General features: G+C 45.3%; 1 protein-coding gene across 5 annotated transcripts in view; it reads left to right on the top strand.

Annotated features, from left to right (window-relative positions):
- The first annotated feature begins 201 nt into the window (after positions 1–201).
- Positions 202–25,532, top strand: part of LOC148041902 (argininosuccinate synthase, chloroplastic-like) — a 143,181-nt gene continuing 117,850 nt past the window's right edge. For 2 of the 5 annotated variants that reach the window (XM_087683944.1, XM_087683936.1), the window contains exon 1: positions 204–439. Coding sequence is in view for 3 of the 5 variants with exons in the window: in XM_087683936.1 (XP_087540062.1) it covers positions 403–439 (37 nt within the window). In the remaining 2 variants the exon portion in view is untranslated. Of the gene's footprint in view, positions 444–25,532 lie in introns of all 5 variants that reach the window. The other 3 variants (XM_087683942.1, XM_087683947.1, XM_087683939.1) reach the window with 3 other exon arrangements.

The raw sequence follows: 25,532 nt of genomic DNA, 5'->3' as shown, positions 1-25,532 counted from the left end.
AAGTGGTCCACATATTCTTGATGCTTTTCGAGAAAGACGAGTTTACTTTAGAAAATGAAATAAAAAATGTGTTCGCTCTCTCTCTCTCACTCCACTCTCATTCAAAAGAAAAAAGAGCAGTAATACACCCTTGTTTTATAAGTTTTGCTAAAGAAAGAAGAAATTGCGAGATTCCTTCTCAAGCTCACCATGGGAAGGGGAGTTTCAAGAAATTGGCACTATGGCCTCCCAAACTCACTGTGGGAAAGCCCTCTAATAAGACATTGGTGTCGTGTCCAATTTATGTTCTAAGTATGTTACCGTTCGCCTTCTTTTCCAAAAACTAGGTTGCTGACTTCATTTCTGGGAGCGCCGATATGGCCACTTCCACCATGGATTTGCGATCGAGGGGTGCTTTCTGCGATGGACATGGCATGCTCCAGAGACAGGGCCGCACCTGGTCGGTAGGGGGAAAGTTGAACCGCTCTCAGTATTTCCCACTTCTGAAACGAAGGCTGTTTTCTTGTCTGATTGTTAAAAGGATCTCTCTTCTCCATTGCCGGAGATCAATCATAGACTGAGTCTACTACAATACACCACTTTTTTGTAACGAGATAGTCCCTGCAGTCTCCAGCTGATGTATGGTTGCAAGCAAGTTAGGCATTCTCACGACTTTTCCTTCAGATAACGTCTTTCATTAGACACATCTTGAATAAATTTAATAACTGCCACAATGGCTCTTCTTACAAGACATTTTGAAGAGTTTAACAACTACAACAATCGTGTAACTTGAAAATTGAGGGTTTTGTAATCAAGCATCAAGGGATGCTTGATGCCGTTGCTAGCTGTTTGGACCATGCATTTGCTGCTATTTTCCTGTTCTAGGAAGATAACCATGACATTAATTAGTCTACTGAACCATTGCAAGTCCCACTATGTTGCTTTAGGAACAGATTGAGGATGCTTACATAGGATTGGGATCTATCAAAACAAGATCATGCAAGCCCAAGGAAGTCAAAGTTGGAAGAGAAATTTCGAACAAGAACTTGTGTGCCCTTGTCAAAAGATATAGAGCTGATTCACGATGTGTTAAATGCTTTGCAATCTCATGAAAGAGTCTATGTGAACCAATCAAGATATAGAGATGGATAAACAACCAATTTCACACACTTAGATAAGAGCTTGCTTGACCCATCATGTTAGGAATGAATTGTATGAGTTGCAATTAGGAGTCTTTAAGATGCGATGTGAAGAAATGCTCTAAATGCAGAAAACACAAAACCATCATATGACAAAGCACAAATTGATAATCGTAGAACACTATTAGGGTTTGTATAGCTCAGAGACAGTGAACACAAAAAATAATGAAGTGAGTGACCACTAAATATACAATACTCATGCAGCAAACACACTATGCAGTGAATACTGAACTTCAAACTCTCGTATCTCTAGGATTAAGGTAGAGATTATGAGTTGAAGAGTATGTTGTACTCCAAATGGATCCTAAAAATGTAGCAATGTAACCTCCGCGTGTTGAACAATAGCTAATGTAACTAGGGAGGTTGGACTTGATATAGACAAGGAGAAATACTAAAAACGCATGTATTTGAGAAGATAGAAAATTTGGGCGATAGTTGTAGGAGGCAAACACAGCAAAGAGAGAAGAGAGAAAGTCAGGGTGACAGCCACAGACAGTAAACATAGCTTGGGGTGAGAAAAGAATGTCAAGGCGTAAGCTCTAGACTGTAAATGCAACCTCTAGAAGGATGCGTGCAGCTAGGCAACAGAAGAAATCAGTAAAACATGAGTGTAGAGCAATCACCAGCAATGGAAGAGCCTTTGGATGCAATCGTCAACAAGGATGAAGGAGACGGAGACTCGAATCAGGTGCTAGATGGTAGTCGACAGCAATGGGAAGCTCTGATTGCGATGTCCTTCGTGAACGGGGTATGGGCAACAAAGATACGACTCTTGAAACTTGCAAAAAAAAAATTGAGGGAGAGTGGTAGGTTGCATGTCTATTTATGGAAAGTTTAAGGTACCCAAATTAGGGTTTTGCATTTGGGATACGATAACTCTCTAGGATCATGTTTCTTTTTAAAATAAGAATATATATTATTAATTAAGTGGATTTTGGCGTTGTTTAAGTCAGGTTAATGCAAATTTACCTCAATATCCACTCTTAAACCCAAATTTGAGTCATAAGAAATAAGACCTTTTGTATATATTTCTTTTACCTCAAGGCGTCTCACTCCGAAGGAGCTAGGGCATCGGGCAAAGGGTATATGTGAGTTGCCCAGTGACCCACCAAGACTATAGAGGTGATGGTTATCTAACCAAGAGAGCCCAATTGATCACCCCAGAGAGCCCAGGGCACTGGACCAAGGGTGGTTGTTGGTTGTCCAGGGGCCTACTAAGTCTTCCAAAGGTGGATGGAATTGACAATGAACTTAAAAAAAAAAAAGCATTGTTTTAAATGTTTTTACAAGATTTAGCATTAAGTGATGGTTTCAAATTAGTGTTCGTTCCATTAAGTCACTGTATCTCGAAGTATGGAAAATAAAGATGGATAGCCCCACTACCTTCATGAAACGAGTAGAACAATTCCACACACTACTAGGATAAGTGCTTAGGGATTTCTAAGGGAGTGTGTACGTGCGTATGCCAATCATATGGAGAATATGTGGAGAGAAGTACGACGATGTGGTGAGCAAGCAAGATAAGCAAAGCCAAGATGCAAGTATAGGAAAAAACTGCCGTTAGGAGATTGCCATGTGCAATGCCACGAGTATGGTGGATTTAGAGTTGATCACTCGAAGGGTGATTGAAAAGAAATAAATGCGCACAAATGCATTTTACATGAATAGAATGTCAATGCATGGGGTAATGCAAAGAGAGATGCAAGTTTTTATGCTCATGCAGAATGCGATGCAATGGTATTACTTGGATAGTGCCCTCACGAGGAAATTGTTCACTTGTCCAAGCGTCCTTTTATAATCATGTCATCCTGACAGTGTGGATGAAGTTACAAATATCCATGATGTACTATTTAAAATAAATAAATGTTATAAGCGTCATCACTGTCATTATCAAGAGAAGGAAACTGCTCCTTCTCAAACTAGAAGGAGAAGTAAAAGGGAAGCACCCTCCCCTCGTCTATCTGAAGAAGTAGAGAATGGTGTATCCAAGCCGATTTGTGGGGAAAGGTAGTGTAGAACCGGCTTGCTGATTGCCTTGATAAAAATATTTACAAAATTGTCATTGGATGGCACAAACTCTAGGTGAATAGTGCTTGGTTGAACTTGCTTTCTAGTGAAATGAAAATGAACCGCCACATGCCGCGTCCGAGGGGTGATGATCGGATTGCTTGCAAGGGCAATGACACTCTGATTGTTGTAGTAGACAACTGTAGGTGTCTCATTAGGGAACTAAAGTGCGGCCAGTATGTTTCTTAGATAAATGGCCTTTGTAGTACCATCAAAGAGCGTTCGATATTTTGTCTTGGCCATGGGAGCTACCACCATTTCTTGCTTACGGCTAGCCCAAGAGATAGATGAGATGCCCAAGGTGTAGAGGTAATTGCCATGGGAACATCGGGTGTGAGGTTCTCCCGCCTAGTCAGAGTCAGTGTATCCTTGTAAGCATAAACTATGACCATAAGTTAGTCTATAATTATAGGTATGCTTTAAATATTTTAACATGCGAAGACAAGCAATCCAATGAGACATTCTAGGTGCATTAAAATACCAACTAAGCAAACTAATTGAGTATGTAAGATTTGGCCCAGTATAAATCAACCAAAGTAATTTTTCTACAAAAGAATGATAGGTGCGAGAAAAAGCCTGATTGAAGATATCCTTATGCAAATCGACAGTGGGATCAAGAGCTGTGGGCATTGGTTGTGTTTGATCAACGCAATATTGTTTCACTAGCAGTAGGGTGTACTTCTACTACGAGAGAAAGATACTTTCCTTGGATTGAACAATCTCCATTCCCAAGGAATAAGACAACAAACCTAAGTTGATCTTCTCGAATGTAGAGCAAAGTTTTGCCTTGATTTCTGCCATGGTTGCAAAATCCAAACCAACGAGTAACATATCATCAATGTATAATAAGATATAGTTGACCCCCACACTAGTGGTGTGCACATATAGATTTGGATGATAGGGGGTTGAATGGTATCCATGAGTTCGTAAGAACTTGTCCATCCCGTGGTACCAAGACCTTGGTGCTTGTTTTAGCCCATAAAGAGCTTTTCGTAAGCAAAATACCTTGTCATTTCGGTCAACGGAAGAAAAGTTGGAAGGCTACTCTACATAGACTTCCTCCTCTAAGTAATTATTCAAAAAGCCACTTTTGATATCCATTTGATAGATCGGCCAACTGTGGTGAGTGGCGAGTACAAACAACACACAAAATGATGTCAACCGAGTGGTAGGTGTGAAGGTTTCTTCATAGTCAATGCTGTGCTTTTGCATGAAGCCTTGTACTACAAGGCAAGCCTTGTATTTGTCTAAAGTGTTATCAACCTTTAGCTTGGTTTTAAAAATCCACTTCGTTCCGATGATCGGCTTGTGACGAGGATGATTCACCAAGGTCCAAGTCTCATTTCGGTCGAGACTATCCAATTCCTTCTCTATGGCCTCACACCACAGAGAGTCCTAGAGAGCCTTCTACTAATTGTCTGGCTTGGAATGTATCAGCTATAAACAACGATGCATATGAAGCCTGAGGGGTGAGCAGGGTGGACCTTTTAGGGCCCTCTTAGTGGAATTTGATGGAAGGATCCTCGAATCTCGCATGGTTTGCTGATATCAACAAGGTAACGAGTCTCGCGATGAGGGCATGGGAGTTGAAGTATTTGCAAGAAGGTTAGGAGCGGATAGTAGACTTGGCTCAAAAGGCTCAATCTCAAGTGATGTGAGCAGATATGTTGATGCAAAGTCGGTGCAAAAGATTGCACATCATGGAGGCAATATGACATTTGGGACGATTGGAGATCCATCTTCATTATATTGGCCATGCCTTGTGTGAGGTTTGTATAACCCTAACTCTTTTAAGTCGTTTGAATTAAAACCTCTCTTGTTTTGCCTTTTGGTGTGTAGGATCAAGATGGTCAAATGCATGTAAATCTTAACAGAGGGGGCTATAGAAGTAGAGATTCATTATTAGGTATACCTACATCTTTTGTTTCATTTGAGCAAGTCAATTACTCTTCTTCTCTCCCTTCCATCCCACCCTCTTCTGTTGAAGCCATACCACACTCATTTCAAAATCTCAGCTTACATTCCACATACACCTCTACCACACTGGGAGTTGGACTTTTGTGTTTGCTCCTATCACATTTTCATTCTCTCTTCCATATTCACCCTTTCCTACCATATCACATCACAGCTTACATTCCACATACGCCTCTACCACACTGGGAGTTGGACTTTTGTGTCTGCTCCTAGCACATTCTCATTCTCTATTCCATATTCACCCTTCCCTACCACTTCACATCACAGTGCCTTGTTAGGGAGCATCCCACCTCTTACCTGTTGAGAAACCCTTCACCCATAGTTTTGCGTTTTTGCGTTTTGCGTTTAGGGTTTGCGTTTAGGGTTTGTAGTCTCAAAAAGGGGCGCCATCCTAGACTGACTGTGCCTATTTATAGGCCACTCTCTAATTCATTCCTTACGGCTGATTCATTCAGTTCGTCACCTCTTCTCTCCAGCCTCTCCACTACCCTCACGCCCCTTTAGGAGGACATTGCGGTTCATGGTTTGTGGCTGTTTTCATCATCTTCCTTGTGCTATGGCACCCTTGGTCCCTTGTATCACATTCACTCCATGATTCCGAACTTCATCATTCCATTCATTAGAGTTTCTTCTCTCTTCTCTTCTCTTCTCCATGTTTGCCGAGTTCACTCCGTGTTCCTCCCCGCAAACCCTATTGTCTCGTTGGTATGTCATCTTTTGACATGGTATCAGAGCCAGATCTGTTCACCTAGCAGCGAAGATCCTCCATTCCAGTGAAGGCAAAGACTGGTGGCGGGTTCGGCATCCACTTCTTCTTCCGTTGCATCAACACTTTTTTGGCAGCTGTTCTAAACTGCGTTTGCAGCTTGTAGCTCAACCAAACCAACCCAAGGCTCAGCCCAGCTTGTGTTTGCAGCTGGCTGACCTCCGCCTTCTCTGCCTAGCTTCCGGTGGCTGTTTTTCTGTTGTTGGCCGGCTCCGCCCAGTTCTTGGTGGCTGTCTCTACCGCTGGCCTGCTCCGCCCTGCATCTTGGCAGCTATTTCCTGTCTGCCCCAGCGGCTCAGCTCCTGCTGCCGGTGGCTACACCCAATCTGCATGCGTTTTTTAGGCAGCTGCTGCTGGCGGCGCTGGTTGCAGATTGGCGGTTCTGCCCAACTAGCTGGCGGTTCTTCCTTCTGCTAATCTGTGTTTCTAGCAGGCGGTTCCTCCCTATCTCCTTGCCTTTGCACAGGCTACTGCTGGTGGCTCAGCCAGTCAGCTGGCAGCACAACCAGCATTGTTGTTTCTCAGCTGGCGGCTTTTTCCCACAACCGGTGGCTACACCTTAACTGCTGGTGGTTCTTCCTGACCACTAGTGGTTCAACCAATGTCCAGCCCTTTCCCTGCCCTCCCACCCCTTGAGCGGCAGACCTTGTGGCTGACCTCTTCCTTCTTTCGTTTGCCACACTGGTACCATGGCGTCTCCACGGATAGCTTGCTAGTCTACTGGGTGTTCCTATTGCGGCACGAATAGTCATCCCATCGAAGTCTGTCGACATCGACCTTTGCTCCCCACCCCTCCGGAGTACATGCGTCTTCCACCAGGTATTCCTTGTGCCACCTCTCCTTTCTGGGCAACCGAGATCGTTCTGCATCGGCTATCAGAGTACTATGCTCAAGGCAATAAGATGCATTTGATGGGCACTAAGTCCTTTCGAGCACATGGAGGATTGATTGGCGCTACGATCTCCTGGAGATCGTCGCAATGCGAGCGGCAGTCTTCTTCCACTTATTTTCAGGTATAGTGGCTTCCACGACCTACGGATTTGCAGTCCGCTCCATCGAGAGACAGTGATTGTTTGATACCGTCTCCTTGTTAGTCTGCTCCTTCGAGAGACAGTGGCTGCTCGACTCCCTCTTCTTCGGCTACCCAGTCTGCTCCACTAAGAGACAACAACTGTTGCCCACCTCTTGCACATTCTGAGCCCCACCCTTCCCCACCCTTGACTACTCAGGTTTGAGAGGCTACCTCTGGGAGCTATTCGGCACCCCAGATACCTTCTTCAGCACGATCGGTAGTACTTCATTCGTCATCAGACATTTCGGAGTCCGTGATCCATGTGTTTTTGGATTCCCTATCTACTTCAGAGGGGGATGTTATTTCTTTGCCCTCAGAGGGGGCCTACTTCTTCTTCGACTTCAGCGGGGGCCCCTCCACCTCCTACCTCAAAGGGGAAACCTACTCCACATGAAGCTCTTCACCCATCCTCTACTTTCTTGGGGTGGTTGTCTTCGACTAGTCATCTCTTCTATTGATACCCAGGATCTTCAGGTACCACCTAGATTGGGACCTCGAAGGTTCAGCCGTGACTTGGTTACGAGGCCTTCGTATTCCTTCCAGCATGGATACACGGAGCTAGTGGCTTCTCTCCTGAGGTTGAGTTTCGGGTTCTCCAGCTCACTCTGTCTACTGTTCTTTACTGTAGGTTCCCTTTTGGTGGAAATCTTGGATCTTCGGGATCCTCTACATCTTCTTTCTTCTCTTCTTCTTGCCTTCGTCCCTTGGTCAGCATGGAGCCACCTCCCGAGATCGAGTACGGGCATATCCTTATGGTTCTCGACACCACACAAAGTCTGATATTCCTCTTACGCATTGCATGATTTCATCATCTTTGTACTAGGGCGCTTGGGCAAGTGACCAATTTTCCCATGAGGGACACTGTCCAAGTGGCACCTGCTGCATGAGCATTCTTCAGCATGTAGCATTGCATCTCCACCTCACTCTTCTCTTATTTCCCTTTTTGGGCTTGAGAGGGGGTGTTGAGAAACCCTTCACCCGCAGTTTTGCGTTTTTGTGTTTTGCGTTTAGGGTTTGCAGCCCCAAAAAGGGGCGCCATCCTAGATTGACTGTGCCTATTTATAGGCCACTCTCTCATTCATTCCTTTCGACTAATTCATTCAGTCCGTCATCTCTTCTCTCCAGCCTCTCCAGCCTCTCCACCACCCTCACACCCCTTCAGGAGGACATTGCGGTTCGTGGTTCGTGGCTGTCTTCATCATCTTCCTTGTGCTACGGCACCCTTGGTCCCTTGTATCGCATTCACTCCATGATTCCAAACTTCATCATTCCATTCATTAGAGTTTCTTCTCTCCTCTTCTCTTGTCCATGTTTGCCGAGTTCACTCCGTGTTCCTCCCTGCAAACCCTACTGTCTCGCTGGTACGTCATCTTTTGACATTACCACGGTCACCTACCCTTTTCCACAAGCCATTCGGCACTATGTGGCTTTGCAATAGGGAATGACACCCTCTAACATAGTTCCCTATATCTTTCCTCATGTAGGCACATCTTTTCTCACTGGGACGGTTGTGATGGACATCCCCCTCACTACCCCCAACTACACACATCATGACCTCTCAGATGCAGGGATTTTCATCCTTTGCTTATGGTACGTCATTACACCTTCCATTGGTCACTCCTAAGGAGGGATTTCCATCCTCTGCTTCACAGTGTCCCTATCCCTCTACCATGGGGTCCTCATGCGGCAACAATGCCCATGCCTAGTCATCCCATGCAAACATTTGGATCCACTGTGCACACTTCTCGTATGCGTGGTGGGCACTCTGAGCCCCATTCCCAAGTAGGTACTCCTTTCCATTGCAATATCCACCCTATCCACCTTATCCGAGCACTACCACTCTTGTTGCCTCAGCCAAGAATGCCTTCACGGACAAGATTCATTTCAACGGGGTCAAATTTTACCACTTGATTGAACTATATGCAGCCAATGCTTGAGTCTCAAGGTTGTTGGGACCTTGTTGTTGGTCTTCAGCCTATGCTTGACAATTAACCCTTGCCTAGCCCATGTTGGGTGTAAATGTCAGAGTGCAATGATGTGGAAGCGTAGGACAAAGACTGAGGGAGAGTGAACACAGAGAGAAGAGAGAGAGAGAAAAGGAGACAATGTAAACATAGAAAATCTGCGATGTAGTATGTTGTATAAGAGTGCAGAAATACACAAGGGGGCAGAGGAAATATCAGTGTATGTCTCCGACTTGATGACCTCAATCTCCGTCAGCACGAGCACAGTCTGTCTCAGCCAACAGATCTCAAGATTAGAATCTGAAAGATGAATACTGGAGTGTGCCACAAAGCCAACTATAAAAGCCAAAAAATAGGAATTCCCAACACCAAGGCGGCTGCATTTAATGCAACTGACTGCAGAAAAATTGGCCGACTTCATAGAACTGCAGTCCGATTGTACCTGTGCCACGTGGCACATGTCTGCCCTGCTGACGTGGCATCCTGTTGTACTGTGCTGATGTGTCTGTTTGCTGCCGTACTCTGCTGACGTGGCATTGCAATCCGACTGTCCAAGAAATGACCGTCTAACAGCAAAGTCCCTCTGTTTTCGTGTAAAGTTATGTGGGTGTGAACACACTCTTATTTGTACCCTAACATATAAATACACTCTTTATTCTTTGTGTACCGATACAATTTGGTACACTCATCTTGGCATTCACTCTCTCTTACTCTCAACACTGGTGCTCCACTTTTGACTCACACTCCCATTGTGTGCTCTTTCCTTCAAACTGGTATCAGAGCTGTGGCTAAGGTGTGCGCACTTCCTGAAGTCTATGTGTTTCAGCTTCAACTTATCTGCGCGAAGAAATGGTAGTTCAAGCTAGTTTGAGGGTAGTCGATAGCTTCAGGCATGTGTGTGTGTACTAGATAGATAGGCGATAGGGCAAAAACCCTAAATCTGTGTAGGCGACAGTCTTTTCAATCAATTTTGACTAGGCTAGTGCAAGCAATAGTTCCCAAGTCACAGTCGACAGTTACTAGGTTAGTGTGAGTGCAGGTGACAACTCTCTGACTAGGTGACACCTCAAGCGATTAGACGATACTCATTTTGTCTAGTGGGACACAGGTGATAGCTCACGAGATAGCCAGTCGACAATTTGTTTGACATTCTTGTGTGACTTGGCACATTTATACATGCCCCGATTCAGGCGTGGAAGCACAATTAAGATTTTTCAGCAATTTCATGCCCAAAATTTGGGGCTTTTCTCAGATTTGATGCAGTTCATGCATAACAGCGACATTTGACTTGAAAATTGCAAACATAGTGCACATTGGCTCTGAAAAATTTGGGGCTTTTGATGTACGAGTGAAATTTTTTTCAGTTGAGTTGAATTTATCGACATTGGTGCACATTTGGACTTGAGAAATTGGGGCTTTTGCAAAATATTGTGGCATTTTGCTAAATTTGCTCGTTTTATGCTCTTGAGAACATATATTAACACAATTGGGGCAGATTGGTCTGTGAAATCTTGGGGCTTTTGCTGAAATTTGTGGATTTTGGCAAAATTGATGTGTGCAATGCATTTTGAGGACATTGCTGAAGCAATCTTGGTGATGTAAGTAGTGTAATTTGAGTCTGTTATCTCCCACTTGTGAGATTTTGGAGAAATTGCAGAGAATTTTTGGGTATTTTTGTGTATCAGAAGTTGATTTGGACACATACGTATGTAGTATACATGTGAGGCAGCTCCTATTGAGTTGATGTATTGCTGAATATTCATGGTGCAGCAGCTTTAGAGATCATTTGCAGATCTGGGATTGTTGCAGATGTAATTTTTGGTGACATCGCTGAAGTGGGAGTCACCTGCCAGTGATGTATGCATGTAATGTATGCTGAAATTTCGGTTATATTGCTGAAAGTCATTTCCTCTATTGCTGTGCTTGTATTTGGGCATTGTTTGTAATACAATGACTAAATCTTACTCTCATTTCTTGAAAATTTGGGCTGAAATTAGTTGAATATTCAGTCTGTTGTTTGCTGTCATAAATTACATCATTAGTACTTGGTACTTTGCTGACAAATGGCCACTAATGCTTCTAGCAGTAGTGACACTAAATCCCTCCTTGAAATCAAGAGGTTTGATAGCATTGGCTTTGATCTATGGAAGGACAGGATGCAAGACATTTTGTTTCTCAAAGATTGTGATGATGCTCTCTTGGAAACTAAGCCTGCAGCTATGGCAGATGATGATTGGGCTAGACTCAACAAGAATGCCATTGCATACATTAAAATGGCTGTATCTGATGATGTACTTATAGACATTAAGTGTCTTGATACAGCTTATGCTGTACGGAAAAAGTTAATGAATACTTATGACAATACAACTCCAATAAATCAAGTGCATCTCATGCGCAGGCTTGTGAACATGGAGTTGGATGAGTCTAAGCCAACATCAAAGCATTTGAGTGCTTTCACAAGGATTTTGAGTCAGTTGCATGACTCTAGTTTGCAACCCTTCAATGATAAACTGAAAGCTATTTTCTTGCCGATGACTTTACTTGATAGCTGGGAGGCTTTGGTTTTTTCACTTCGCAACAACACTGCTTTAACCTATGGTGTTAGGGGCTCTATCCTCAATGAGGAGATTAGAAGAAAGTCTAGTGGAGAAAGCAATGCTTCAGCCTATCATCTTAGAGGTAGGTCAGAGAAGAGGGGTATGTAGCAAATAAAGGCAAAAGCAGGAGTAAAAGCAAGGGCAAATAGTAGGATGTTACTTCTCCTCCTCCTCCTCCTTCTGCTGCTGCTGCTCCTCCTCCTCCTCCTCCTCCTCTTTCTTCTTCTTCTTCTTCTTCTTCTTCTTCTTCTTATTGAGGGATATCCTAGTTTAGCCCTTCAATGCACATACCTATAAGTCTGTTGTAGGGAAACTTCTTTGGTTAATTCATATTAGGCCAGACGTAGCTTACCCAATCAACATTCTTAATCACTATTTCACAGCACCTAGTATGTCACGGATGTGGTAGTGGAATAAGAGGGTGGGATGGGAGGGAGATTAAATGGATTTGTGATAGGTGTAGATGTGGGAAATAAAATGGGTTCCTTTTGTTCATTAAATGCATTAATTGAAATGATGACGATGAAGATGCACCTGCTTTATTTTGACATTTGAAAATAAAATTGCTCGAAGGAAAAGAAGGGGAATGAGTGCTCACAGTTTCTTATTTCAATTGCTTACCTAGTCTTGAGTTCATAAAGAAATATTTGTCTTCCTCATTATTCATAAACCAGAAATTGTTTTATATACATCATTCATCATGAAAATTATCCATATCAATAGGAGAAGGGGAATCATCATTAACAGAATCTGAAATGGTATACATACCTGGCACTGGAGAGAATAAGTATGAAGGCAATGGAGTGTACTCTATGCTCGTTTCCACTTGCGGATGGCCAGTCGTAAGTGGAGATTTCGCTGCATTTATTCATTTTTGGTCTTTTGGAGTGGTAGACTCTGGATCTATTATATTCGTGGCATTACACATGGTAGCCTTTGTTGAGAAACCCTTCACCCTTTACCCACAGTTTGCGTTTTTGCATTTTTGTGTTTTGCGTTTAGGGTTTATAGCCCCAAAAAGGGGCGCCATCCTAGACTGATTGTGTCTATTTATAGGCCACTCTCTCAGTGATTCCTTATGGCTGATTCATTCAGTCCGTTACCTCTTCTCTCCAGCCTCTCCACTACCCTCACATCCCTTCAGGAGGACATTGCGGTTCATGGTTCGTGGTTGTCTTCATCATCTTCCTTCTGCTATGGCACCCTTATTCCCTTGTATCACATTCACTCCATGATTCAGAACTTCATCATTCCATTCATCAGAGTTTCTTCTCTTTTCTCTTCTCTTCTCCATGTTTGCCGAGTTCACTCCATGTTCCTCCTCGCCAACTCTACTGTCTCGCTGGTACATCATCATTTGACATGGTATCAAAGCTGGATCTGCTCAAACAGCGGCAAAGTTCCTCCACTCCAGTGAAGGCAAAGACCGGTGGCGGATTCGGCTTCCACTTCTCTTCTTCTTCCGGTGCATCAAAATCTCATTTTTGCAGATTTCAGGTGTTTTAGCTTGTTGCCCACACCCCTTTCGCGGAGGACATCGCAGTCTCAGCTGTCCCTTGTTGCTATCTACAATCTGGCGTCTGTTTTCAGCCTTTCACCCGCAGTTTGCAGCTGTTTACAATAGAGCGACTGTTGCTGATCACTCTCCATTTAGAAAACAATATCGTTTTTGCAGATTTCAGTCTTTTACTGCTGGTCACATCCTCCTTCCACCGGCAACTCACTTCCAGCCTGTCCATTGCCCTCCAACCCCTTGAGGCAGACATTGCAGTTCGTGCTTCACACTACCCTCACACCCCTTGAGGCGGATATTGCAGTTTGTGCTTCACACTGCCGTTACACCCCTTGAGGCGGATATTGCGGTTCATGGTTCGTGGCTGACCTCTTCCACCTCTTCCTTCTTCAGCAAGGCACACTGGTACCCATGGCTTCTTCACCAATAGATGACCAGACTACTGGGTGCTCCTACTGTGGCATCACCTGATACACCACCGATGCTTGCCGACTTTGACCTTTGCTCCCCACCCCCCCCAAGTATATGCGTCTTCTACCAGGCACTCCTTGTGCCACCTCTCCTTTCTGGGCCACAGAGATAATTCTGCATCGACTATCAGAGTACTATGCTCAAGGCAATAAGACGCATCCAATGCGCACTAAGTCCTTTCAAGCACCTGGAGGATCGATTGGCGCTATGACCTCCTGGAGATTGTCGCAATTCTAGCGGCAATCTTCTCCCACTTATTTTCAGGTACAGTGGCTTCCATGACCTACAGATCTGCAGTCCGCTCCATCAAGAGACTGTGATTGTTTGATACCGTCTCCTCGTCAATCTGCTCCTTCGAGAGACAATGGCTGCTTGACTTCTTCCTCTTCTTCGGCTACCCAGTCTGCTCCACTGAGAGACAACGAGTGTTACCCACCTCTTGCTTATTCTGAGCCCCACCCTTCCCCACCCTCGACTACTCAGGTTCGAGAGGCTACCTCTGGGAGCTCTTCAGCACCCCAGATACCTTCTTCGGCACGACTGGCGGTACTTCCTTTGTCATCAAACATTTCGGAGTCTGTGATCCATGAGTTTTTGGATTCCCTATCTACTTCAGAGGGGGATTCATAGGGGGATGTTATTTCTTTGCCCTCAGAGGGGGCATCTACTTCTTCTACGACTTCAGCGTGGGCCCCTCCACCTCCCACCTCAGAGGGGGAACCTACTCCACATGAAGTTCTTTACCCATTCTCTACTTTCTTGGGGTGGCTGTCTTCGACCAGTCATCTCTTCTACTGATACCCAGGATCTTCCGGTACCATCTAGATCGGGACCTTGGAGATTCAGCTGCGACTTGGTGATGAGGCCTTCGTATTCCTTCCAACATGGATGCACGGAGCTAGTGGCTTCTCTCGCGAGGTTGTGTTTCAGGTTCTCTAGTTCTCTGTCTACTGGTCTTTACTGCAGGTTCCCTTTCCGGTGAAAATCTTGGATCTTAGGGGTCCTCTACATCTTCTTGCCTTGGTCACTTGGTTAGCATGGATCCACCTCCCGAGATCGAGTACAAGCATATCCTTATGGTTCTCGGCACCACACAAAGTCCGACATTCCTCCTATGCATTGCATGTTTTCATCATCTTTGTACTAGGGCGCTTGTGCAAGTGACCAATCTCCCCAGGAGGGACACTGTCCAAGTGGCACCTGCTGCATGAGCATTCTTCAACATGTAGCATTGCATCTCCACCTCACTCATCTCTTGTTCCCCTTTTTTGGCCCTGAGAGGGGTTTGTTGAGAAATCCTTCACCCTTCACCCACGGTTTGCGTTTTTGCGTTTAGTATTTGCAGTCCCAAAAAGGGGCGCCATCCTAGACTGACTGTGTCTATTTATAGGACACTCTCTCATTCATTCCTTACGACTAATTCATTCAGTCCGTCACCTCTTGTCTCCAGCCTCTCCACTACCCTCATACCCCTTCAGGAGGACATTGTGGTTCGTGGTTCGTGGCTGTCTTCATTATCTTTCTTGTGGTACGACACCCTTATTCCCATGTATCACATTTACTCCATGGTTCGGAACTTCATCATTCCATTCATTAGAATTTATTCTCTCTTCTCTTCTCTTTCCATGTTTGTCGAGTTTACTTCGTGTTCCTTCCCGCCAACCCTACTGTCTCGCTGGCATGTCTTCTTTTGACCACATCTGAGCCATTTTTCTTCTTTGCGACAGCTAGTAATGGTAGGGATAGTATGCTTATTTTGTGAAGGACTTGGGTTTGACTATCCCTTATTACTCTCCTGTTTGGGGCATAGATACTCAGTAGGACGAAAACTGATTTGAAACCCTCACTTAATGTTAAATCTGTTAAATCCTAAGTCTCAAAAAAGAAAGAAAGAAAAGTCCATAGCTGATTCCATTTGCCTTTGCAAGACTTGGTAGGCCATTGGGTAGCGACATGTACCCTTTGTCTGATGGCTTAGCCTCTTTGGGGTAATCACTCGGGCTCCCTTAGTAAGATAACCTTCACCTTTGTAGTCTTAGTAGACCACTGGGTAGCTGACATGCACCTTTTGTCCAATGCTTTGGTTGCTTTGGGGTGGGACACCTTGGGGTAAAAGATAAAGGGAAAAAAAAAGGGGCTTGATGGTGTTGTGCTAAGAATTGCTCTTAGCCTCTTAAACAACCCCAAAACATGCTTATTTTAGGCTTATTTTAGACAAAACCCTGAAATGGGGAGCTGATCGAGAGAGTTAAGTGGGAGAGGATCTAGAACCCTAGTTTTCTATAAATTGGTAGCCAGGCCTCCACTCTCCCCTCAATCTCGTTTTTGCAGGTTTCAGGTGTCATCAGCTTGCTGCCCACACCCTGTTCGCAGAGGACATCTCAGCCCTTGCTGTCCGTCACTGTTCCCTACAATGTGGCGCCTGTTTCCAGCCCTCCATACGCTGATTGCTGCTGTTTTTGCCTGGCGACTGACTGGTGATCATCTGCACTGCTGTCGTACAGCCTGTCACATTAGCAAACTGCTACGTTTGCAGGCTCTAGTTGCCGCCCTGACAGTTTTCTCTCTCCTGCTGCAATCGCTGCAGTCTTTCTCTCACCTGTCAGCAGTCGCTGCAGTTTCTCTCTTGCAGGCTGTCTTGCTTGCGTTTTTAGTCTTTCTCTCTCCTACAAGTTGTCCTACCTGGGTTTTTAGTTTTTCTCTCACCTGTTGCCTGCGTTTTTAGTTTTTCTCTCTCCTCATTGCTGTCTATATTAGATCCAGCTTCTCACTGCTACATTTGCTGGTGTTCGATATCCGGAGGCTGCCTTGTTGCGATTCGGGATCCGTTCCAAGTACGACACACTCTCCAGCTCATTACCCCTGCCTTGATCCTTGAGATATAGGAGTTCCCTGCCTTGATCCTTGAGATACAGGAGTTCGAGGTACAATATCCATTCACTGTATAGTGTATTTGCTGCATGAGGATCTTATTATTAGTAGTCATATCATTCATTAACTATGTTCAATGTCTCTGAGTTACCCTAACCCTAACCCTAACCCTAAGTGTGTTCTTTTATCAGTCTGTGCTTTGTCGTACGGTTTCTGTTTATGCTTTTGTGTTAGGGTATTTTCTTTACATGGTATCAAAGCCTGGTACTCTCTGAGAAACCTAGGCCTTTGATCTGAGAGCTCTTCGCAAGAAGCAAGAATAACAATAGGTTCAAATGACTTCGAATACATCAACACCGATTCTGTCTCCAGAATAGCCTATGCTGAGAATTGAGCGAGAGTGCGTCGATCAGCTTGCTCTACAAAGTTCCGACATGGTGGAAGATACATCTGAGTACATGGAAGAAAAGATAGTCAAGCTGACCTCTAAAGAATATAAACTGATCATAGCCGATCGACGAAAGAAGATTGAGGAGCTCGACCGAATGATTGCCCTTCAAGAAAAGCTTTTGAATGAAGATATGCATGATTTTCACTCTTTAGATATTGCGCATAAGTGTGCTGATGTTGCAAGGCTGTCGAGACCTCCATCAAGGATGGGCTCCCCTCTTGGAGAGCAAGATCCGAAGTGTTTTCCATTTTTTCACTGTTCAGTCCCCTCCGGTGCAAGGTACTTTTGATTCGTATTTTGTGCCTTCTTCTTTTACCTCTTCTGTTTTGCAATATACTGGTAGAGATCATGTGGAAGAAAGAGTCCAGTCTGTTGACTACGGAAAAGGTCCTCTTGAGGACCAATTCTTGTATGTTAACACACGTCGCGGGGATTATAAGGAAAAGTCAGGTACCTCTTCTTCTGCTCTTCCTTCTTTTCTGTCTACTTCACATAATGAGAATGAATTTGGTGTTCCTTTCACTTCATTACATGGTGCATCATCATCTTCACAGTTTCATTTTCAGTCTTTAAATGATAAAAATGAACAAAAAGAATCTTCACCTCATACATCTCACTTTCAAAACCCACCCATTCCACCACATTCTTCCGCTGCTTCACCACCATTTACATTTCCATTTCAGACACCTCATGTCGCACCGCACATCACACCGGGGTTTTATGGAAACATAGGCACATCCTTTAGGACCTCATCCTTCCCTCAGCCGGGTGGTGTTCCACCTACCTCATACACACTTTCAGGGTCATTGCAGCCTGGGTAACACACTTAGTCTCTCCCGAGTGTGGATCAGTTGCCTCCACAGTTTGCCTCCATGCCATTGCCTAGTGGACCTTTTGGTCATACTGCTGTGTCCCAGCCTCACTTTGGACAAGGTTACCGTATCCCAGTGCCTCCACCTACACCGGCACCTTATGGAAACATTCATGTTCCAGTGTCTCCGCATCAATCGGCACTCCTTGGATACTCACAGCCTCCTTCTGCCTACCCACCACTTCCCCCTCCCTCTTTCTCTTATCAAACACACCCACCTCCATCATCTTTCCCACCATCATCTTACACCACCTATGCGACACCTCATGGTTCTAGCTCATCTTCTGCCAAAAATGCATTTAATGAGAAGACTCGTTTTAACGGATTAAACTTTACTACTTGGTCGAATTTGATGAGACATGTCCTTGACTCACAGAACCTATGGGGTCTTGTGCAGGGGTCGGAATCCCAACCCGATTCCGCATTTGTTCCATACGAGGTCGTTCGCTCATGGAAGGCTAGGAATGTCTCCGCTATTGTCGAGCTGATGGAGGGCTTATTGCTTGAGTTTCATTCTCAGCTTTAGCATTTTGACTTAGTGTCAGAGCGATGGGCACACTTGATTGACTGCTATGCGGCTTGGGATAGGATCCGCCGTATTAATCTTGACCATGAGCTTCAGCTTTTCAAAATCACTGACCGAGATGATTTGAAAGTGAAGTTGGCTGAGTATCGGCGTCTCCTTGCTGAATTCTCCACTACGGGGATTCCCAAGTCCTTTGACGATTAGGTCACATTGTTCCTAAATAAACTCCCCAAGAAATACTTCAATTTTATGGAAGGAATAGTTTCAAAGCTTGCCATGCCTACATTCTATGAATTTGAGTGTCAGCTGTTGCGTTACGCACGGTTGTTCGATCAGTTTCATATGAATTCCTCTTTAGAGGGGGCTCTTCTTGTTCATTCTTAGAAAGGGCAACAAGGGAAGGACAAACCAAACCAAACCTCCACTCAAAATCAAAATCAAACTCAAAAGCTAAATCAATCTGGGGATTCTCAAGGAAATTCCCAGTCACAACTTAAATCAGGTTGGCAGAATGTACCTAAAGAATAGGTATTGTCAACATTGTTAAAAGACTGGCCCTCGGCAGTCGGCTTCGCTGGACAATGTATATCATGCCCCTCAGCTTAGGGTGAACTTGTTATCTGTTCAGCAGCTTTGCCGGTTGGGGCGAGCAGTTTTCTTTACACCGACCACAGTCGAGGTCCTTGACTCTCAGACTGGTTTAGTGATTGCTCGCGGTGAGACACAGACTTATGGCCTACACCACATGACTCACTTTCTTACCGAGCCGATTGCCGAGGGCTTCGTGTTCCATAGCTTCTAGGCCTTAGCCACATCTCGGGAGCCTACATACAATGAGCATCTTTGGCATTTTCGCTTAGGGCATCTTGGTTATGACTCACTTTATGAGTTGTCACGTCGTGAGCTGGTTGAGGGCCTTCCCCGCTTGAAGCTAGCTCAAGATGTCTGTAAAGCCTGTCAGCTCGGGAAACAACACCGTACCCCATTTCCTCAGCAGTCTACACATAGAGCTGAGGAGCCTCTTAGATTGATTCACATTGATCTTTGTGGGCCGACACCCACTGCCGCTTTGAATGGTGTGCTGTACTTCTTTTTGATAGTGGATGATCATTCTTGATACATGTGGGTGTACTTCCCCAAGCATAAGCCCAAAGCATAAGCCAGATGCTTTCACATATATTTCTGCTTGAGTGCTGCTGGTTCATAACAAGACTGGTTGTCGTGTCGGGTGTTAGCGAGTCATTTCTTGGACAGTGCGGATGTCAGTGCCACGTCAGCAGGTGCCATGTCAGCACGTGCAGTCGGATAGGTTGCTGCAGTCGGACAGTTTTTACTGCAGTCGGCTGCATTTAATGCAGCCGACCTGCTGCAGTTATTTCCTATTTTTTGGCTATTTATAGCCAGTTTTGTGGCACACTTTAGTACACATTATTCAGTGATTTCAGATTCTGATCTTGAGATCTGTTGGCTGAGACAGACTGTGCTCGGGCTGACGGAGATCGAGGTCATCAAGTCGGATACATACGCAGATATTTTTCTCTGCCCCCTTGTGTATTTCTGCACTCTTATACAACATACTACACCGCAGATTTTTTGTGTTTATTCTATCTCCTTTTCTTTTTTTCGTAAAAGGTAATTGTATTAATTACGAAAAAAAAGGTACAAGTTTACATGATTACAAGATACATGATGGCTCTAAGCCATCGTGTGTAAATCTCTGTCTCTCTCTAAAGTACTAAACGACAAAAGAGTTACAAAAAGTCATGGCAAAGACGCAGAGGAAATTGCCATATGCCAGGGAAGTAAGTCCTCCCGAGGGAGTAAGTCAGAGTGCCGAATGAGATCTATTTGCCAATGCAAGGGGCCTTTAAGCCTAGCAATATGTCCCTGAACATTATAGGCTGAATCAAAAAGAAAAGCGTTCCGAATGGTCCAATTGTGCCAACAGCCCCAGTATCTAAGAAAGTGAAACAAGATCTTCATATGCGACTGAGCCAATGTGGGGTATTTGGGCCGTGCAAAAACCCAGTCAAAAGGGCTTAGCGAGAAACCAACCACGGCTCGCTAAACCGCCGACAAGAGTGACCAGATTTTCTTAGCAAGAGGGCAAGAAATAAATCGATGAGGGGCTGATTCCACACTGGTGGTGCAAAAGAAACAATTGCCGTTGGAGATTCGACGCTTGGAAAGGGTTGAAGCAAGAGGAAGACCATCAATCATCCTCCTCCAAAGAAAGACCTTGCATTTGAAAGGTGTCTTGTTCAACCAGCTCTCCATCACAGTTACCTTCCACCATGACTGAGATTTACGCAATCCCCATATGGTATCTCTCTCTCTCTCTCCTCTCTGTGTTCACTCTCTCTTAGTCTTTGTCCTACGCTTCCGCATCGCTGCACTCTGACATGGTATCAAAGCGGTGAAGATGAACTGACTGAGGGTTGAAGCTATCTGAAGAGGAGATTTCAGCGCGACACAAGGCTGCATTTTTGAGATTCGAGGGCAAGCAGGAGGGCTGCGCATCGGATCAAGGCTGAAGCGAGCGTGGGTGTGCGGAAAAGGAGTCTAATCGGTGAATTTGTTGCAAGTTTCTTGCTGTTCAAAGGGGAGGAAGCCTGCGTTTGAGGCCTTCCATTGCAGATTTTACCTTTTCATCGCCTCCGGCGGGTGAAGAAGGTTTGGGCACAGGAGGAACCAGCCCTAGAAGGCTGCGTTTTCACAGTCAGAGGGGGCTGATTTTGTGTTTGTGCAGATATTGCAGGTTAACATGTCTATAGAGACTGATTTGGAGTTCCAGGCGATCATGGACAGGAAGGTGCTTGTCCTACCAGCTCTTCCATCGGATCAAAAGCTTGATGGTGACAATTATCGCATCTGGCGAGTGATGATGTTGGCCATTTTGGAGTCTTATTATTTGACGAAAGTGGTGATGGAGGAGATTAACAGGCCCTTGATGAGGGATGAGTCCAAACTCTCTTCCAATGCTCGTGCGGAGTTGACCAAGGCCCAGTCTCATTGGGAAAAACTAAATGCCAGGATTCAATCTTTTCTGTTTTTGTCTTGCACCACAGCCGTGATAGCTCACATTGAGCACTTGACGATGGCTCGTGAGATATGGTTGGAGCTCGACTAGATGTATAACCGGATGACCTTAATAAAGAGGGTTTCTTTGGAGATGCAGATGCGGACTTTGTTCGTGAATAAGTCTTCTTCGCTTCAGGAACACATCAACAAGCTTCGGCAGCTTCAGATGTAGGTTCAAAATGCGGGAAGCCCATTTTCTCCGAAGACATGGCGATCACTTTACTATCCCAGTTGCCACCACGATTTGGTACTTTTTATTCCGCTGTTATTGCTTCAAGGCAGGAGTTGACTCTTCGGCGGGAAGAGTTGGTTGGTTCCTATGGTCTTGGACCAGGAGGAACAATTGAAGGGATAGAATGCTTCCAAATCAGAGGCATTGGTTGGTCAAGCCTCTCAGAAGAAGAGGAAGGACCAAAAGAAGAAGAAGGAGGATAACAAATCTAAGAAGGACAAGGAGAAGGAATCGACTTGCCATATTTGTGGAAATACCGGTCACTGGAAGAAGGATTGCCCCGACAAAGACAAAAAGGATACCAAGAAGGACATGGACTCTGGAGCGGTGGCTGCACCCTCGTCTGTTGCTTTTCTACACTTAGCAGTCATTGAGGACTCTATACCGACAACTTCTGATGCTACGATGACAGCTCCCCAGGCTCGAGAGTGGATTGTAGACAGTGGTGCCTCAGGGCACATGACTCCTTCCGTTGGTGTTGCCCATTTGCGACCTCGCATGGGCAGATTCTCATTGGAGATAGCTCTTCTGTGTCTATTGCTGCGAGGGGTGAGATCAAAAGACTGAGGGATCTGGAATGCTGCCGAAGAAGAGCTTGGGGAAGCGCCTTCATGAACAAATCTACAAGATTATCCTCCGTCTTGCAATACTCCACATCAATGGTCCCATCCAGAAGCTTCTCACGAATGAAGTGATACTGGAACTCAATGTGCTTCGTCTGGGCATGGAATACAGGATTCCGTACCAAGGCAATGCAACTCTCATTGTCGCACCGCAGAAGAGTAGGACGAGTTTGGGGGCAGCCAAGCTCCTCCAACAATCTCCGAAGCCACACAACCTCACATGTGGTGGAAGACGCAACCCGATACTCTGCTTTACTAGAAAAAAGGGCTACCGTGGGCTACTTCTTGCTACTCTAAGAGATAACACCTGTACCTAAGATAAAACAGTAGCCTGTAGTAGACCGTCGGTGGTCCACATCGCCAGCCCAATCCGAGTCACTCCAACCTGCAAGAACCAGATCTAAAGCATCTGTACCTGCGGGATAAGAAATCCCTAAGTCAAAGGTCCCCCTCAAATACCGAAGAATCCTCAAGGCAGCCTGCCAATGCACCTGTTTGGGTTCCATCATGAACCTTGCTAAAAGACCCACAGCAAAACAAAGATCAACACGAGTGTTGAGAAGCCAAATCAAGGATCCAATCAACTGACGGTAGCGTGAAGCATCCATCACAAGAGAATCTGAGTGTGAAGTGGCCTTCCAATTTGGATCTATAGGAGTGGTAATGGGCCGACAAGTCTCCATCTCAAAAGTCACCAAGAGCTCCTGAATGTACCTCTGCTGAGATGAAAATCCCCCTCTGAGATTGATAAATCTCGGGACCTAAGAAGAAATGTAGAAGCCTCAAATCGGTCATCTCAAATGCCTGATGTAAAGCTGTCTTAGTCTCGCGGACCTTCTGGGCATGATGCCTTGTCAAAATCAAATCATCAAGATATAACACGAACAACACACGACCAACCTCAGAAGTGCGCACATAAAGCTGCGGATCGGCTTTGGAGCGCCGATATCCCAACTTTGACTGAAGAAATGAATCAATCTTCTCATTCCATGCACCCGGAGCCTGCTTGAGGCCATACAAGGCCTTCTTCAACCTGTAAACTTTCCCATCCGAGGATCCAAAGCCAGGAGGCTGCTCAACATAGGTCTTCTACTACAAGTCACCATTCAGAAAGACCGACTTCACATCCAACTGATAAACAGGCCATCTCCTATGGCCAGCCAAGGCAAGAACAGCGCGAATAGTCGCCATACAAGCAGTGGGGGCAAAAGTATCATGGAAATCAATGTCTGGGCGTTGAGCAAAACCTTTGGCAACAAGGCGAGCCTTGTGCTTATCCAAAGAACCATCGCTAAGGTACTTGGTCTTCCGCGGTCCATCCTGCGGTTCCCACTCCTCAGGGACCCCCTCGATCCTTGAATCTCGGAGGGTGTCACGGGCCCAACAAGGAGGAGGACGAACCTCTCCCCATCGCTCTCCATCTGCTGAAGACTCAGGAACATCCACCGGCAGAAGCTCCTCAGGGGTGGTGGATGGAAGAGAAGACTCTGAATCCAAAGAAGAATCTCCATCAAGAGGCTCTGGCTCCAAAGGAACTATCTTGGGAGCCCAACTCTCCCCTGGATCTCCAAGGACGGGGTGCTCCTCACCCCCCTTTGTGGCTAGTACTTCCACGAACCGCACATCTCGGCTCGTGTAGACATCCCACTTGACGGGATCAAACAAACGGTAACCTTGGGACTAGGAGCTATAGTCAACAAAAACATGTCGTCGGGAAGCCGCCTCGAACTTATCACGCTGCATCTTCGGAATGTGCACATAAGCGTCACACCCAAAGATCCAGAAATAAGAGGCATCAGGCTTAGTCCCGAAGTAAGCCTCAAAAGGTGTCATCTTGTCAACGGTCGAAGTGGGAGATCGATTAAGGATGTGAACTGCGGTAGCCACTGCCTCGGCCCACAGAAACTGAGGTGTCTGTCGATGCTCCATCATGGTGCATGCCATCTTGATCACACTTCGGTTCTTCCGCTCCAAAATGCCATTCTCTTGGGGAGTATTGGCGTTAGCAAACTCTTGGTGAATGCCTCTATCTGCATAAAAACGAGCAAACTCATTAGACATAAATTCATCTCCCTTGTCTGAATGCAAGGTCTTCAATCGCCGGCCAGAACCATTCTCCTCAAAGAGAAGCCAATCCTTGAAATGAGAAAAAGCCTCCGACTTCAAAGTCAAGAAATAGACCCAAGTCATCTTGCTGTAGTCATCTACGATCAACATGAAGCACAAGCTCCCCTTCAGGGACTCGATCCTTATCGGGCCACAAAGATCCGTAGATACAAGCTCCATGGGTAAAGTAGACCTCCTAGAAGCTTTGTTGGGAATCGCATCCCGATGCAGTTTCCCATGAATACAAGAGACACATGGCTGATGGCTCATCACTATGTCCGGCAAGCCTCGAACAGACGACCCTTGCGACGCCTTCTGAAGGTACTTGTAGTTCAGGTGGCCAAACCGAGCATACCATAGCTTGGACTGTGTTTGAGAAGTAAGAATAAGAGAAGTAAGAGCTGAAGAAGACTTCAATTTGTAGACTCCATTCTCCTCATACCCTGCAGAGAGAACCTTCCTCGATCCACGATCAAGGACTTGAATAGTATCACTGTCAAATTCCACCAAGAGGCCAAGAGCACAAATCTTATGAACCGAAAGTAAATGATACAGCAATCCTAGCACATGCAACACCTCAGAGGTGTGGGTACCACCATGTCCATCTAGAATAAGCTGCATCGCACCTGATTGTAAAAGGGCACTGTCCTAGAAGCACCGTTGCATAGCATATTGCATGAGCATGACATCTTGCATCTCCCTTTGTATTACCCCATGCATTGGCATTTTGTTCATGTAAACATGCATCTATGCGCATTTATCCCTTTTCGGTCTTTTGGAGTGGTCGACTCTAGGATCCACCATATTTGTAGCATAACACATGGTAGTTCTCCTAACTGCAGTTTCTCTACCCTTGCTTGCTTGCTTGTTTTGCTTGTCTTGCTAAGCCCACCATCCTCTTTTTTGCCTTTCCACATATTCACCACATGATTGGTACATACACACACTTGTTCTCATCCTTAGGCACTTATCCTAGTCAGTGCGAGGGATTGGTCTGCTAGTTTTGTACTTGACTTGGGTTTAAAACTCTCTTTATCTTTTCCTATCTGTCACTTAATCGGCCGCTGTCCCTATATTATTTATGTAGTTTCCAAACATTAAAAAAAAAAGGTCCATTGATTCCATCCGCCTTTGTAGGACTTGGTAGGCCCTTGGGCAGTTGTCGAGCA

This window comes from Lygodium microphyllum, chromosome 1, assembly GCF_053477565.2.
Source record: "Lygodium microphyllum isolate KBCC chromosome 1, Lygodium_microphyllum_v1.1.10, whole genome shotgun sequence".
In the NCBI taxonomy this organism is placed as follows: domain Eukaryota; kingdom Viridiplantae; phylum Streptophyta; class Polypodiopsida; order Schizaeales; family Lygodiaceae; genus Lygodium; species Lygodium microphyllum.
The sequence above is the reverse complement of the archived record's forward strand: the minus strand, read 5'-3'. Positions and strand labels throughout refer to the sequence as shown.